The sequence below is a fragment of the Arachis hypogaea genome, chromosome 12 (genome assembly GCF_003086295.3).
Source record: "Arachis hypogaea cultivar Tifrunner chromosome 12, arahy.Tifrunner.gnm2.J5K5, whole genome shotgun sequence".
NCBI lineage: Eukaryota > Viridiplantae > Streptophyta > Magnoliopsida > Fabales > Fabaceae > Arachis > Arachis hypogaea.
Window position 1 is genome coordinate 118,103,576 of NC_092047.1, and position 16,340 is coordinate 118,119,915.

General features: G+C 34.2%; 2 protein-coding genes and 2 long non-coding RNA genes across 4 annotated transcripts; all 4 read left to right on the forward strand.

The window, feature by feature from the left end:
- Positions 1-891: 891 nt before the first annotated feature.
- Positions 892-1,973, forward strand: LOC112728752 (uncharacterized). The gene is made up of 2 exons (XR_011869232.1): positions 892-1,213; positions 1,461-1,973. It is a non-coding gene; the product is annotated as an uncharacterized lncRNA (long non-coding RNA).
- A 6,108-nt stretch (positions 1,974-8,081) lies between these two features.
- Positions 8,082-9,308, forward strand: LOC112730713 (putative F-box protein At5g66830). The gene is made up of 2 exons (XM_025780774.1): positions 8,082-8,568; positions 8,680-9,308. Exons 1-2 carry the CDS (start codon positions 8,082-8,084, stop codon positions 9,306-9,308), a joined length of 1,116 nt encoding a protein of 371 aa, XP_025636559.1.
- Positions 9,309-10,550: 1,242 nt separating this feature from the next.
- Positions 10,551-11,632, forward strand: LOC112729472 (uncharacterized). The gene is made up of 3 exons (XR_003812488.2): positions 10,551-10,989; positions 11,105-11,188; positions 11,319-11,632. It is a non-coding gene; the product is annotated as an uncharacterized lncRNA (long non-coding RNA).
- A 950-nt stretch (positions 11,633-12,582) lies between these two features.
- LOC112730714 (uncharacterized) lies at positions 12,583-13,866 on the forward strand. The gene has a single exon (XM_025780775.2). The coding sequence runs from the start codon at positions 12,583-12,585 to the stop codon at positions 13,864-13,866; it is 1,284 nt and encodes a 427-aa protein (XP_025636560.2).
- Positions 13,867-16,340: the final 2,474 nt, after the last annotated feature.

Sequence of the window (16,340 nt, forward strand, 5' to 3'; positions counted from 1 at the left end):
CAAGAAAAAGTGAACAACTTAATCGGACCAGAAGATACGAAGCAAAGGCTAGCTTTTATCAAATTCAAGCAAGGATCATGGATTGAATCCATTGAAAGCGATGAAATCTTTTATGATATTCAAGTTCATGATGATAATAAACTGTATGGTCTTACCTTCAAACATCAAACAAGCGTTGTGTTCGTGTTTACCCTTAGAGATAATCATCGTGATAATCATGTCGTTGAACGATTGGTTATGCTAAATACCATACAAGATATAGATCCTGTTGGAAGATTTATTTTTTCTCATGCATCCTTCAAACCAAGTCATCAGATGGTAATGGACACTAGCACGGGGGAGTTGTTGCTAGTTCGTCATGAGCGAAGTAGCAGTTACGACACATCAGTTCGTACGGAAGGGTTTAGTGTTTTTAAATTGGACAGAAGCAATCTTAAATGGCGTGAGGTTTTTGATATTGGTGATCGTTTCTTGTTATGGGATTTTACCGAGGTGAGTCTTGTGTCTGCTAAGGGACTCAGAGTTGCAGAACGGTTTAAGAGGGGCAATTGCATATTTTTCTGCCATGCAAATACTCATCGGGAGCAGAAATATCCAATACCAGATATTCAAGATCGATTTCGATTTAAAGAACATGATATGGGTGTCTTCTTCTTGGCTGATAGAACCATTAGCTATTTTTCAATTAGTTCTTCTTTACCGTTTTCGCTTCTGAACATGTGGTTCAGTCCTGCTCCTTAGTTAGTTTAATAAGAAACTAGGCCACGCTTAGTTTGTATTTTCATTTTGAGAATTGAGAAATGTTACTCATCATTAGAATTTATTGTTTTTTTTTATCATCAATTAGTTATTAATATGAAACCTGAGAATTAAAGTATATTATTTAAACCTTTGTGCCGGGCTCTACCCTAATGTTGTTCAGTGCAAAAGAAGAGGAAAACGGACGGCGTTCTATACGAAAGAAGTTGGGAAGGTTGACATCCATCCAGCTTCTGTCAATGCCGGGGTTCATCTCTTCCCTTTGCCTTACATGGTATACAGTGAAAAGGTGAAAACCACCAGTATCTATGTTAGAGACTCTACCAACATTTCAGATTATACCCTGCTTTTGTTTGGTGGTAATCTTGTCCCTGGCAAAAATGGCGAGGGCATTGAGATGCTTGGAGGTTACCTTCATTTCTCTGCCTCAAAGAGTGTCATTGACTTGATAAGGGTAATGTCCCTCAATCTTGTTCCAGCATATTTCTGATGGTTTAGAAAAATTAAGATTATACACATTAATTTTTTGGTGACCATTCACATGTAGTTATCTTCTTGTGAAGACCATAAGTAAGAACCATTTGACAGTTCTCAATTATCATTTTCACATAAAGACAATTTTATGCGAGTGATCATCTCATTTTATCAAAAAATTTAAGAAAACACAACTTGTTACGATTAATTCGCTACGGGATTTGCAGAAATTACGTGGAGAGCTTGACAAGCTTCTGAACAGAAAAATTGAAGAACCAGGATTGGACATTACTGCAGAAGGAAAGGGAGTGGTTGCTGCTGCTGTTGAGTTGCTTCACAGTCAAACCATTCGCTGATTTCTTTTTTTCATTCACAAGGGTTTGTTCTTCAGCTGAGTCCTGCCATTCATTAGTAATAGTATTATATAGATTTCTTATGATTTTGCTAGCAGCTATTTTCAATCACTTATATGGAATGTACATGTGTTATATCTGTTTTGTCTTGTTTAGGATGGAAATACTAATGTTAGACAACAAAAGTAGAAAAGGGACCGATTTTAACATTGTATTCTTACCAACATAGGAGGAAAAAAAGGGTTAGCAGTAGCATTATTTGTCTGGTGCGTGCGAGGGAGAATGCCATGTGGGTCAGTGTTTTCATGTTTCGTCCGAGTTTAATGGACAAGAGTAAATTATATTATTGTTCAATTAAATTTATTCATTGAGATAACATTTTAAGTACATGATTTGGTAATTAGTTATTTTTATCCGCCCCATGGAGCAACAATGATTCCACTGTGCTCTCTGAAAAATGGCCGCAAGAAATTGACCGTAGCTATAATAATAGGGTTCACTCGGGTGCAAGGTTGGTTGGTGTTCAATATATTTCATTATGAGTGGTTAAAGGACCAAACTTTCTCTGAGCTTTCATTCTTCAACCCGTTTTCTTGAGCCAGATTCAAGCTTCCAAAACTGTTTTTGTTTTCTGGAGGCCCGTGTTATTATCAACTTCGTGTTGCATTCAATTCTGCACTTCTTATGCCATGTAAGTACTAGCCAGGAGTGTTCCGGTAGTCAAATTCAAGAACATGACATAGGAGTCTTCTTGGCTGATAAAAGTATTAGCCGTTTTTCAATTAGTTCTTCTTTGCTATTTCCACTTCTAAATATGTGGTTCAATGTTGCTTCTTAATTGGTTTGATAGAAAATCTTAATTTGTTTTTTCATTTTTCATTTTTCATTTTTATTTTTAGTATTTTTAACTTTTTAAAATTGTACCGAGAATAAAAATAGAAAATAGAATAATTTTATTGTTCTTATCTTTTTTTTCTAAAATTCTAAAAATAAAACATTCAAGATGAAAAACAAAAAATGAAAATACTACTAAACCCAAGACAAACTCTTTATTCTTATTATTATTTTTTTTATAAAAAATAGGAGACTCGAATCCTAACTTCTTAACTGAGTATAGAGAGACTATGTCATTTGAACTATAGCTCGTTAGCTTTATTATTCTTATTATTCTTGTTATCATGACAATGCAATTTGTGGTTTGATCTTAATTTTGACATAGCATAATGTTTATTTATCTTGATTTGTTCTTGCATCTATATCAAAAATGCTATTAATACATCAAAATTAGTCACTAAAATCAGTCACTAATATATTTGTATATAAATATATATGTAATTTAATTAGAAGTAATTTTAAATGATATTTTTCAATAAAAAAACTTTTGTAATTAGCAACTTTTAATATTTTTTATTATTATTTTGCCAAAAAACTATTAAATTGTTTTTAATATAAATATAAATTATATTCATTTATATGTATAAAATTTTAATAAATACAAATATAAATTATATTTTTTTATGTATAAAATATTTATAAATATAAATATAAATTATTACTCATAAAAAAATAATATTTATTAGTCAGATAATATTACTCATTGAATAAACCTATTTGAGAAGTTTTCACGGCTAAAGATTTGCCTATTATCTATGAAATTTTGGTCAAACATCCACAGGTAAAGTGGTAAATAGAAATATGGTAGTAGATATTGGGTTATTATAAATTTTTAAATTAAAAAAAAAATATAGGAAGTCAACTATATTATAACCTAATTTAAATAAATTTTTTATATTTTTTGTTTTAAAATTTTAAAAATTAGAATAACGAAAAATTATTTTTTCTTTTTTATAATAAATTTTCTGTTTTTCAACAAATTAGCTCTAATTAACTACTTTTTTAATTGATTCTTTAGTAGACCCGTTTTTAAATTTACAGATAATCAATAAACACATAAATATATGTTGATTTTATTAAAGTTTCTATAATACATGCATTAAAAAATTCGACCCAATAATTTATCCGAAATAAAAATATTAAGTCAGTTACAATTGAATTAAAGGATTAAAATTTTCATATTCAAAATTTGAAAAGTTTTTTTTTAACTGATTGGGTACTGCGAAATAGAGCGGCCTACCTATATGGTAGGCATATTAATATCTAAAATTTAAAAATAATTTTCGTTACTAATATTCTTAATTTTATATTAATATCTAAAATATAAAAGAAAAATTTTACGTTTTAACCCATCAGATTATTTTAATTTTAACCAAATTTTATTTAAATTTAGTTATAATCTTAAATCATGGAATTTACAAATCAATTCAATTCTTATTTTAAAATTAAATCAATTTGAATTCAAATGTATTTTAAACAGATGTTTAAATAATTTAACATATATAATTAAAAATAAAAACTCACTTACAATAGTAAAATATATATTTAAAATTCGTTTTGGGATATATGGTGCATCAGAAACGTCTGTCACCAGACGGGCAAAAGAAGAGCAAGAAAACTGGAAGGCTTGGGACTTAGCGGTGGAATCCGGAGCAGTTTTATATGACGAGGAAGAAGATATTATGGCCATTCTCCAGGCTCAAAATGAGAAAATAGCTCTGAAGAAGAAGCAAGCTAAACAGAAAGAGAAAGCTCGCCGAAGTCGTCCGAAAAATAAAAAAAAGGTGTGTACAATTATTACCAAATGATTTTTGCATCATGAAATGTTCGGGGGTTGGCGGGAGTAGGGAAATTGAGTATGGTCAAAAAATTCCGAATGAATTTCAATGTGCATATGCTAGGCTTAATAGAGACAAAGAAAGCAGTAATAAATAACTTTGATGTGGTACAACTGTGGGGTAATGCTGGAGTGTGTTGGGAGTATGTGGAGGCGGAAGGTGCATCTAGGGGCCTGCTGCTAATGTGGGATGCAACGATGTTTCAATTAAGTAATTGCTATAAGGGAGCTAGGTGGTTATGTCTGGATGGAGTGCTGATAAAAAACAACTTTAGGTGTGCGGTTTGCTTAGTGTATGGGGAGCATGATAGGATGGCAAAACTTGATGTGTGGGAGGAACTGAGCTTTTTGACTGGGTTATGCCAGGTACCTTTCTGTTTTATGGGGGACTTTAATGAGATTGTCCAAGTGGAAGAACGCCTCGGGGCGGTTTCTATGCCAAGGTCGGCAGTAGAGTTTTATTCTTGGATTCAGGACATGGAGCTAAGGGATCTAGTTTTGACTGATCGGAAATTCACATGGTTCAGGGGTCAATCATGTAGTCGTATTGATAGAATCATGGTCAGTTTGGAGTGGTTAGAGGAGTTTCCTGACACAAGGGTACGAGGGGGCCCACGAGGTTTGTCAGACCATTGTCCGCTGATTATGAATGTCACAATGGTGGGAGCGGTCCGAAGACCGTTTCGAAGTCTAGATTCATGGTTTTCTCATGCTGGATTTTTGAGAATGGTGAAGGAAGAGTGGAGAAGCATAGGGGATGGTCAATTCCTAGATAAATTGAAGGCTTTGACGGGTCCGCTAGGAAAATGGCATAGAGAGATTTTTGGCAATATAGACTTGCGGATTAACAAGTTTGAAGAGGAAATAAGGAAAGTAGATGATATGGCGAGTCATGGACTGTATGATGGAACAATGGAAGCTCGTCGAAAGGCACTCGTAAGCTCTTGTAAGAAATGGTATGTTAGGAAGGAAATCCATTGGAAGCAGATGTCACGCTCTAGGCATGCTAAGGAGATGGATAAAAATACTAGATATTTTCACAATATTGCCTCGGCTCGGAGGAGGAGCAATCGTATTGACGCCTTAAGAATCCATGGAAGACTAGTGAGGAACCAGGCCCGGATCAAACTGGCTATCAGGGATTTCTATAAGGACTTGTACCATCAGGAGATATCACCATTAATAGGAGTTCGGGATGGATTGGTTCGGAGAATAACTGAGGTGGAAGCAGCGGAACTAGAGTTGATGCCGACGGCAGAAGAAATAAAGGCTGCAGTATGGGATTGTGAGTCATCAAAAGCACCTGGGAGTGATGGGTATAATATGAATTTCATAAAGAAATGCTGGGTGGAAATTGGGAGGGAATTCACGGAAGCTGTGTTGGGTTTCTTCCAGTCATCTGTGTTACCTCAGGGCTCGAATGTTACTTGGGTGGCGTTGGCACCAAAATTCGTTGGAGCTACCGAGATAAGAGACTTTCGACCGATTAGTATGGTGGGCTGTGTATATAAGGTAATATCTAAGGTGTTGGTTAGAAGGATGCGGCAAGTGATGCCAGGGCTAGTGGGAGAGACTCAGAGCGCCTTTGTGCAGGGCAGGAAAATCCATGACGGGGCTTTGATAGCATGCGAAACTGTACAGTAGCTGAAATTAAGAAAAAGGAGCTCAACAATAATTAAGCTGGATTTTCAAAAAGCGTATGATAAGGTCAAATGGAGATTCGTGGATATAGTGCTGCAGAAGATGGGATTTGGTCATAGGTGGCGGGGGTGGATTATGGAGTGTGTGTGTTCTGCGTCAATGTCAGTTCTTATTAATGGAGCTCCAACTAAGCCTTTCAAAATGGAAAGGGGTTTACGACAAGGTGATCCTTTGTCTCCGTTTCTATTTGTACTTGTTGTTGATGTGCTGCATAGGATGATTGGGGAGGCGGTTAGGAATGGGCACATATCGCCGCTGTTGGTTGGACGAGATCACATTGAATTATCACACTTACAGTTTGCGGATGACACTATCCTATTCTGTCCGCAGGAGGAAGAGACAGTTAGGAATTACCAGCGTCTTCTGCGGTGCTTTGAGCTGATGTCTGGGTTGAGCATTAATTTTGAGAAGTCCAGTTTCATTCCGGTTAATTGTGAACAATGTTGGATGCAAAAAATGTGTCGTTTGCTGGGATGTAAGGAGGCTTCCCTTCCTGTTCGGTATCTTGGCATATCATTGGGAGCGAATCCGAGGCTAGTGAAGACATGGAAACCAGTGATTGAAAAGGTGGAAGAAAAGCTGAGTCTATGGAAGGCAAAGTCCCTCAATAAAGCGGGTAAGCTGGTTCTCATAAAATCGGTTCTTAACAGCCTGCCTATATACTATCTAAGCTTGTACAAGATGCCAAAGGCAGTTGCGGAGAAGCTGATTGCCTTACAACGGCGATTCTTATGGAGTAAAGAGGATGGGAGAAACGGTATGCCACTAGTGAGGTGGAAGGTGGTGATGGCTCCTAAAAAGGCAGGTGGATTGGGAGTGGGAGATGCAGTGCTTCGGAATACAGCCCTTCTGTTTAAATGGTGGTGGCAATTCTCAAAAGAGGAATGTCCCTTATGGAAGAAAGTAGTGTGTTCTTGCAATAATATGAATCCATCTGAGATGCTGTGGGGTCAAACTGTGCCTTCGAAAGGGGGTCCTTGGAGGGATATTTGCCAGCTCCAAATAAAGGAGCCACAAATAAGGGAGAAGATGATCAGAGGTCTATCAATGGATGTAGGAAATGGCAGAACAACCCATTTTTGGGAAGATATCTGGCTACCTGATGGGGCTTTGAAGGAGTTGTTTCCAAGATTATTCTCGATCTCAAACCTCAAAGGAGCTGTTATAGGGGACTGCGGATTTTGGGATGGACTAGAGTGGATATGGAGCTTCCAGTGGAGGAGGCAGCTGTTTCAATGGGAATTGGAGCTCTTGAACCAACTCCATGAGAGCTTACGGTCAGTAACACTTACACATGAGAGAGAAGATAGGGTCGTCTGGAAATTTGATAGAAATGGTACATTCTCCACGAGATCCTTTGTAAAGGTGATGCAGGATTCGGTCATCCCGGAGGCCATAACTAGCTATAGTTTCACTAGTGCTGTTTGGCGGGGCTTTGTCCCGCAAAGGGTGGAACTGTTTACATGGTTTGTGTTGATTGAGAGGGTGAATACTAAAGAACGACTATCCAAATTAGGAGTTATTGGTCAGCTTGATAATATATGTGCATTATGCGGTAAGGCTGTTGAGTCTGGATTTCATTTGTTCATTGGATGCGAGGTCACTTGGCAGGTATGGAGCGCATGGTTTTTCGCCCTTGGAAGGTCATGAACTATCCTAGGTACACTGAAGCAACATTTTTAGAGCTGGACGCATGCTGCACAGAGAAAATTAGAGAGAAAGAGGTGGTTGATTGGATTCTTCGCTGTAATTTGGGCAACTTGGTTAGAAAGAAATGATCGGGTATTCAATAATCATGGCTCAGGAGTGGTGGAAATCATCAACAGGTCCTTTACGCTATCCGATGATTGGATTGGTGATGCTCCATTTGGTTGTTGATGGCAATGCCGAAGATAACGAAGGGTTGAGGTGTCTCTTGCGGGTTTCGTAATACTTGTATTCGAGGTAACTTATACTTATGGATCTATGCTCCACTTTGTTGTGTTGAGCGCTTTTTCTTTCAAAAAAAAAGGTGAGTCACCTTGGTTAAATCATTAACCTAACATTTGATCCATCATCTTTCCATGGGTTGGATGGATTTGCCTGTGGAATTGTTGGAATTAATTTTCCAAAGGCTATGTTTGGATGATGCCATGAATTGTCGTGCTGCATGTCGCTCTTGGCGAAAGGCCGTTGACGCCATATTTTCATCTCAGCTTCCATTAATGCTCTCTCTTTCAAAACGGTGTGAAAACAACTATGGAAGCTTATCCGCCCCATGGAGCAACCATGATTCCACCGTGCTGACTCAAACATGGCCCCAAGGAATCAAAGCTGAAGATGTCGATAGGGTTCACTCGGTGCAAGGGTGGTTGATGTTCAATATATTTCATTATGTGAGCGACAAGGACCAAACTTTCTCTGAGCTTTCATTTTTCAACCCGTTTTCTCGTGCCAGATTCAAGCTTCCAAAACTGTTCTTGTTTTCTGGAAAGCCGTCTTATTATCAAGTTCGTGTTGCATTCAATTCTGCACCACCGGGATCTGAGGAGTTCGTTGTTGCTTTCTTGTGTGTGTTTAACTATCAAAAAGAATTGTACGACTTCATGAGACCAAAACATATGAAGCAAAGGCTAGCTTTTATCAAAGTCAAGCAATGATCATGGATAGAATCCATTGAAGCCGCTGAAATCTTCTATGATATTGAAGTTCATGGTGATAATAAACTGTATGGTCTTACCGTCAAACATAACACAAGTGTTGTGTTCGTGTTTACCCTAGATAATTATCGTGATGATCATGTCGTCGAACGATTGGTTATGCTAAATACCATAGAAGGTATTGTTCCTGGCACATTTGTTGTTGATTTCGAATTGTTCAAACGAAGTCATCAGATGGTAATGGACACTAGCACTGGGGAGTTGTTGCTAGTTCGTCATTTGGGAAGTAGATGTTTCTACGACTTATCAGTTCGTACAAAAGGGTTTAGTGTTTTTAAGTTGGACAGAAGCAATCTTAAATGGTGTGAAATTTTTGATATTGGTGATCGTTTCTTGTTCTGGGATTTCACCAAGGTGAGTCTTGTGTCTGCTAAGGGACTCAGACTTGCAGAAGAGTTTAAGAGGGGCAACTGCATATTTTTTTGCCATGTAAATACTCGCTGCCAGCAGCCGCCATATCGATTTAGTGATGGATTTAAAGAACATGATATGGGAGTCTTCTTCTTGGCTGATAGAACCATTAGTCATTTTCCAATTAGTTCTTCTTTGTCGATTTCACGTCGAAACATGTGGTTCAGTCCTGCTCCTTAATTATTTTGATAAGAAATTTAAGTTCTTGATTCCATTCTCTTATTTTTCTTGTTATTTTATTGTGTGAAGAAATATATGTTACAATTTGTTATATCTTAATTTTAATTTGGTAAAAAATTTATTAGCATGACGTTTATTTGATCTGGGAAATAGAAGATCAATGATTAAAATTAAAAAAAAAATATATATTTACTGTTTAAGAAAATATTTTTATAAACTTTTTTGATGTAAAACCCATCTTTCTTTTTACTGAAAATCATAAAAATGAGATGCATTTTTAATTCCATGTAAACAATATCAGTTTATCAAATATGATAAATTAATGTGCTAAATTAGCATGCTAATAATGAAAATGAGTTGAAAAATTAACGCGAATATCGATTATAATTTTAAACATTAATATTAAGTTAATTAAAATTTTATGAGTCAATTCGAGTTCCACTTTAAACTTGAAAATCTAAATTAAATATTAACTTGAAAATTTTATTTTTATTCGAACAAAGTCTCACAAAAGTATATTATATTTTGACTATTCAAGTAGTATTTACTAAGACAAAACCGGTTTAATTTTTCACATACAAATACAAAAGGATAAAAATTTGTGTCCAATGATAAAGAGGATACAAATTTATTTATTTATTTTTTTTTTTTCATAAAATTCTGAAAATAAAGCATTTAAGATGAAAACAAAAAATAAAAATACAACTAAATCCAAGACAAAACTCTTTATTCTTATTATTCTTGTTATCATGACAATTTATGGTTTGATCTTAATTTTGACATAGCATAATGTTTATTTATCTTGATTTATTCTTGCATCTATATAGGCAACTAATATGAACAGGTTAGCCACCAACCATACTATATGTAAATACACAAGTTTTAACCTTTTACCTAACTTTAAATTTGTTCATTTGACCATGTATGTTTAGTTGTTTACATTCCTCCAAAAATTCACCATACAACCTTAGCTTCCATAGCTTATTTGATTTAATCTTGAACATTTTTTACAAATGATCCTTCTTCAAACTTCTATCACTTATAGGAAGTCACAATTTGATCATCTTGTGTCTAAATTAATTTTAATTTTTTCACACTAGTATGATAGTTCACTTGTTACCATAAATTAAGGATAATACAATTTTCAATTTAGGTACTTCTTTCTAACATATTTTCACCATTGTTGTGGTAAGGACAAAAACTATGTTAAAATCCCTGACATTCTCATTCCCTTAGAGTCCTGCCATAGTTCAAAGAATAATCCTTTTTCTTTTTTTTCTTCATTTTTCCAGAACATGCAAATGCAAGTTATTGATGAAATGTTGCAATCTTTTATACCTCTCAGACCTCGCTCTAAGCCTAAGATAGCCCTTTCCTTCTTGCTAACTTATAGCCTCCAAAGTTCTCATCCGCTCCCAATTGCACTTGCTATCCTACAATGGACTCTGTGTTCTGGCTGCTTTCCAGTTTCTCAGACACATGTTCTCCTCACTTCTGTTTGGTTGGTGTTTTCCAATTCTCTTTAATACTGACGATATTTAATTTTCCTTTTCAGGATTCCATTTCTTCCGAGAGAATAACTATGGAATTCAGTTTGTGTTTTATTTTATCTATGTAAACTTACAAATTGCCTTTGCAATTCTGGTGGCTGCCCTGTTTTTGAATGTTAAGACTGCTACAGGTTTGATCAAATTCGTTTCTGAAATTGTAGAGTCTATAATTATTTATACATGCTTTCAAAATTTAATTTCTTTTATTCATATCTGATTAATGGCCTGTGTTTTTCATAATTGCAGTTACAGCATATATAGTTGTCTTCGGAACTGGACTGGTAGCTGCCTTTCTTTTCCCAGATTTGATGAAGAATGATCTATTTCCAAGTAAGTTAAATGGCTGAAGAAGGAACATTTCATATTCAAGGCGAGAATGAATATGCTAAGGTTTTGGGGGGTTTGGGTGCGTGTAATACACACTCATTTAATGGAATTGGGTTTTTTTGTGATGGAGCAGCTTGGTTGGACTTGAATGAAAAATTACATAGATGTGTTGGAGAAAACTCGATATAGCATTAAGGCTGAATTTGACAATTTTGAGGGGAACTCAAGGAGGAGAAGGAAGCAACGGGATTCTAAGAAGGATCTGTTGACTGAATTGTTTGAGACAAGTATACTTGACCTATCTGACTGTGTGCTCATAACTTCAATGATATGACAGATTACTTTGATGTACACACTCTAAAATATTTTTGAGACGCATGATCATGATATGTGTGTGTGTGTGTTGTGGTGGGGTAATGGCATTGGTTCTGGATTGTTTAGACAAAAGGTCCCTCTTGTGCACAGTTAAATATAATTCTATTAATTTCCTCTTCTGTCTGTGTAATTTGTCTCATTCTCCTTCCTAATTTAATCTTTTCTCCCAAAAGAAATAATGTAGATATCTTAAGAGTTTAGTGTTCTAAACTTCATAGCTCATTAATAATTTTCGTCTTCTCTTGCAATTAGTGATAAGAATTATATTTTGTTACTTCTTTCTGGTAATAATTGGCTCATTCCTTGCCCTTTTTACTATGTAGATATAATAATATAATGCTTATACATATCTTTGTTCTTACAGGATATTGATGTAGATACTCATTACAAAAATTATAGCGTAGGTGTTAGAAAATCTCTTGATGCTTGGTCAGGTTCACAGATTGATTTGGGTCTGGTATGTATTGCTCATTTTCAACAAAGGACGACACTAGTGTGCAGCATTAATATGAACAAATGAGGGAATGAAAAAGCTGAAACTCAACTAAAATGTTATGTTAGGCTTGGAAAAATTGATGAATTGCAACTTGTTAGTCAAGTTTAATTGCTTTCCTTTTAGAATTTTTTCTGCATAAGTTTTCAAATTTCTAATCCCTTGAACCTACGTATATCTTAACACTGCTTTATTATTTAATAATTCTCAAGAATTTTTTTTAAACAACCTAAACAATAAATTAAAAAAAAGTTAATTTTAATTTTAAAATTTAAATCAAATTTAAAATTAATTATATATAATCCTTATTTTAAATTTGATTTTCAATACCTACAAACCTTTCCTCCCACATCCGCACAGCGCCCCACCACTGTTCCCCACAACCCCTCGCCTTCTCTCGAGCCACCGCACTCGTTCTGGCTTTCTCGTGCATCTGCGGCCACCGCACGCATCCGTGCTTCGTTGCGCCTCCCCAACTGCAGCCCAGCCTCGTTGCGCCTCCAACTAACATTTTATCCATCATCTTCCGATGGGTTGGATGGATTTGCCTCTGGAACTGTCGGAATTAATTTTCCAAAGGCTATGTTTGGATGATGCCATGAATTGTCGTGCCATATGCCGCTCTTGGCGAAAGGCCGCTGACGGCATATTTTCATCTCAGCTTCCATTGATGCTCTCTCTTTCAACACCATCTGCAACTCCATACACCTGGCCATGGATCTTAAAATCAGATAACAACAACTTTGGAAGCTTATCCGCCCCATGGAGCAACCATGATTCCACTGTGCTGACTCAAACATGGCCCCAAGGAATCAACCGTATCGATAATAGGGTTCACTCGGTGCATGGTTGGTTGATGTTCAATATATTTCATTATGCGAGCGACAAGGACCAAACATTCTCTGAGCTTTCATTCTTCAACCCGTTTTCTCGTGCCAGTTTCAAGCTTCCAAAGCTGTTCTTGTTTTCTGGAAGGCCGTGCTATCATCAAGTTCGTGTTGCATTCAATTCTGCACCACCGGGGTCTGAGGAGTTCGTTGTTGCTTTATTGTGTGTGTTTAGCTATCAAGAAAATGTGTTAATGAGACCAGAACATATGAAGCGAAAGCTAGCTTTTATCAAATTCAAGCAAGGATCATGGATTGAATTGGAACCCATTGAAACCGCTGAAATCTTCTATGATATTGAAGTTCATGGTGATAATAAACTGTATGGTCTTACCGTCAAACATAAAACAAGTGTTGTGTTCGTGTTTACCGTCGGAGATAATTATCGTGATGATCATGTCGTTGAACGATTGGTTATGCTAAATACCATAGCAGATATTCCTGTTGGAAGATTTAATTTTTGTCGTACATCCTTCAAACCAAGGCATCAGATGGTAATGGACACTAGCACAGGGGAGTTGTTGCTAGTTCGTCATGATAGATGGGATGTTCTAAGTAGATGTTATGATTTAATTTGTACCAGGGGGTTTCGTGTTTTTAAGTTGGACAGAAGCATTCTTAGATGGTGTGAGGTTTTTGATATTGGTGATCGTTTTTTGTTCTGGGATTACACTAAGGTGAGTCTTGTGTCTTCTAAGGAATTCAGAGTTGCAGAACGGTTTAAGAGGGGCAACTGCATCTTTTTCTGTCATGCAAATACTCATAGGGAGTGGAAATCTCCAAAACCAGATATTCAAGATCAATTTCGATTTAAAGAACATGATATTGGTGTCTTCTTCTTGGCCGATAGAACCATTAGCCATTTTCCAATTAGTTCTTCTTTGCCATTCTCGCTTCTGAACATGTGGTTCCGTCCTGTTCCTTAGTTAGTTTGATAAGAAACTAGGCCACTCTTGGTTTGTATTTTCATTTTGAGTGTTGAGGAAGGTGGAAATTCACCTGCAGTCCACTGTAGGTGAAGTTGCTTCTGGATGGATGGTTGACACGTGTTACTATATGATTTAAAAAAAAAACTGATTTATTTTATACAAATGGTTTATTTAAAAGAATCGGTTTAAATAGATCAAATAACTGCCTTTAAAATAATTTCAATTCTTTCTGCGTGTTATTCCTAAATTCTTAACAGATAAATTTGGTATGTTCTTCTTCTTCATTCTTATTGACCAATTTTTCTTTAAATTTATCTGAAATTTTTATTTATTTAATTTTCGTCAAATATATGTATACAAATTGTTTGAAAAAGTAACATTTAGTATTCTGAAAAAGAAACAAAATTCACGTTTTTTTTATAAGAATGGCATAAATAGTATCATCTGTCCTTTTTTTTATCTCTGTTTCTATCTTCTTGATGAGCTTTGTTTTGTTTCCCATAACTTACATTTTCAGTTGCTTTTAAATTAAGTTGTAAACAGATTTTAAATTAAGCTTTAAAAATATGTTCAATTACAAATTTACTGTTAAATTAAATTTCATGGTAATCAATCAATTAACTTTTATTTTACTAATAAATTATTTTCATGCAAATTATTGTTGATTTTTCAATATTATTCTATAAATAAATTATTTTTTTAAGATAATAAGACGATAATTTACTTGTCTAGAAATTATGATTTCATTATCATGCACGTTTTTGTGTTTTTACTTACTAACTAGAATTTATTTTTAATAAAATTAGAATTTATTTTCAATAAAATAAAAGTATCTAATCAAAATATTAATTTAGTCTCTTTAAATAATTGAACATAATTTTTAATAAAATTTTTTAAAATAAAATCAACCCAAGAATAGAGGCAAAAAAAGAACAACTAATGAAAATATTTATTTTGGCATTGCCATCAAGAATAGGATAGCCATAGAAAAAATCCAACCAAATAAAAAGGACCTAACTCATACAATTAAACTACCATCATATCATCACAATAAACTATAACATCACCAACTAAAGAGACATGCAACAAATATGGAAGAAATCATGCCAAAATTTCAACTATGCTCATGTTATCAAACAGTCCACATTATACCATAATTACATTTTTGTCTTCTACCACATGAAATTGCGATGAATTATCTTGACATTTATCATATCTTCCTTAGACTTGTAAAGAATCTCTATTTTCATTTTTTCTTTCTTCATATTAACCAACTCTGTTAAACACGATTCCCACAAAATTATTAACACCAAATTTCAAAGCTAATATTTTCTACGTATTCCATTTGCTAGTACAATTATTTCTTTAAAAAAATAAAAAAGATAAATACATTCTACACATATCTTTTAGGTTTTTTATTTAAATAAAATAAAAAAAGATTAATTTTATTTGATTCTTTTAGATTAAATTCAAAAACGTGAATCTTCTAAATCTATTAATACATAAATTGTGTTAGAGTAATGTGTATTAAATATTATATTAAACACCACAATCTAGGATAATTTATGTATCAAATTGCCGAAGATGTGAGCAGTAGAACTCCCAAAATTGTTGTCTAATGTCCAATCAATTTCATCTTGAATATCAAAATGGTGTGATGACATAAACATGTACGTATTTATTAAATAATTTTCATCATTCACAGAGGAATGAATAAAAACATAAATTAAGAAATACATTTGAAATAATAAATTTGATTAAGAAATATAAATAAGAAGAACATACCTAATTGAAAGTTTGATATTAGTTCTGAAAAAGAGATTGGAAGAGAACGGAATGTGTGAAAACGAAGAAGAAGGGAATAAAAGTAACCGTTTGGTCCAATTTAAACTTTTTTTTAAATAAACCATTTATATAAAATAAACCGATTTTTTTAAACCATATAGTAACACATGTCAAACATTTAGAAGCAACTTCACCTGCAGTCGACTGCAGGTAAGTTTCTGCCGTTGAGGAATACTACTCATCATCAGAATTTATTATTTTTTGTTATCAATTAGTTATTAATATTAAAACGTATGTGTTAAGTCACAAAAAAAAGTATGTATTAAAATATATTGTTGGGTTACTAAATCAAAGTAATTAGGTTGATAGTCAAAATAATTACCAAAAATAATATATTCTAATAATTTTTTAACATTTTCTGTTTAGAGTTTCTTTATTTTAGAATTTTATCGAAAATAAAAACAAAAAAAATATATTTTTTTTTATAAAATTCTAAAAATAAAGCATTCAAGATGAAACAAAAAATGAAAATACAACTAAACGCAATGCAAAACCCTTCATTCTTATTATTCTTTGTTATGACGACAATTTGTGGTATGGTTTTAATTTTGACATAGCATAATGTTTATTTATTTTTATTTATTCTTGCATTTATATTGATAACTAAATAAATTAGTCACCACATA

What these genes read in the sequence shown, in the direction of transcription:
- LOC112730713 (XM_025780774.1), top strand. Translation starts at nt 8,082, where the DNA reads ATGGGTTGGATGGATTTGCCTGTGGAATTGTTGGAATTAATTTTCCAA. An exon ending in GTTCGTTGTTGCTTTCTTGT is followed by an intron (nt 8,569 to 8,679) that starts GTGTGTTTAACT and finishes AATCCATTGAAG; the next exon opens with CCGCTGAAATCTTCTATGAT.
- LOC112730714 (XM_025780775.2), top strand. Translation starts at nt 12,583, where the DNA reads ATGGGTTGGATGGATTTGCCTCTGGAACTGTCGGAATTAATTTTCCAA.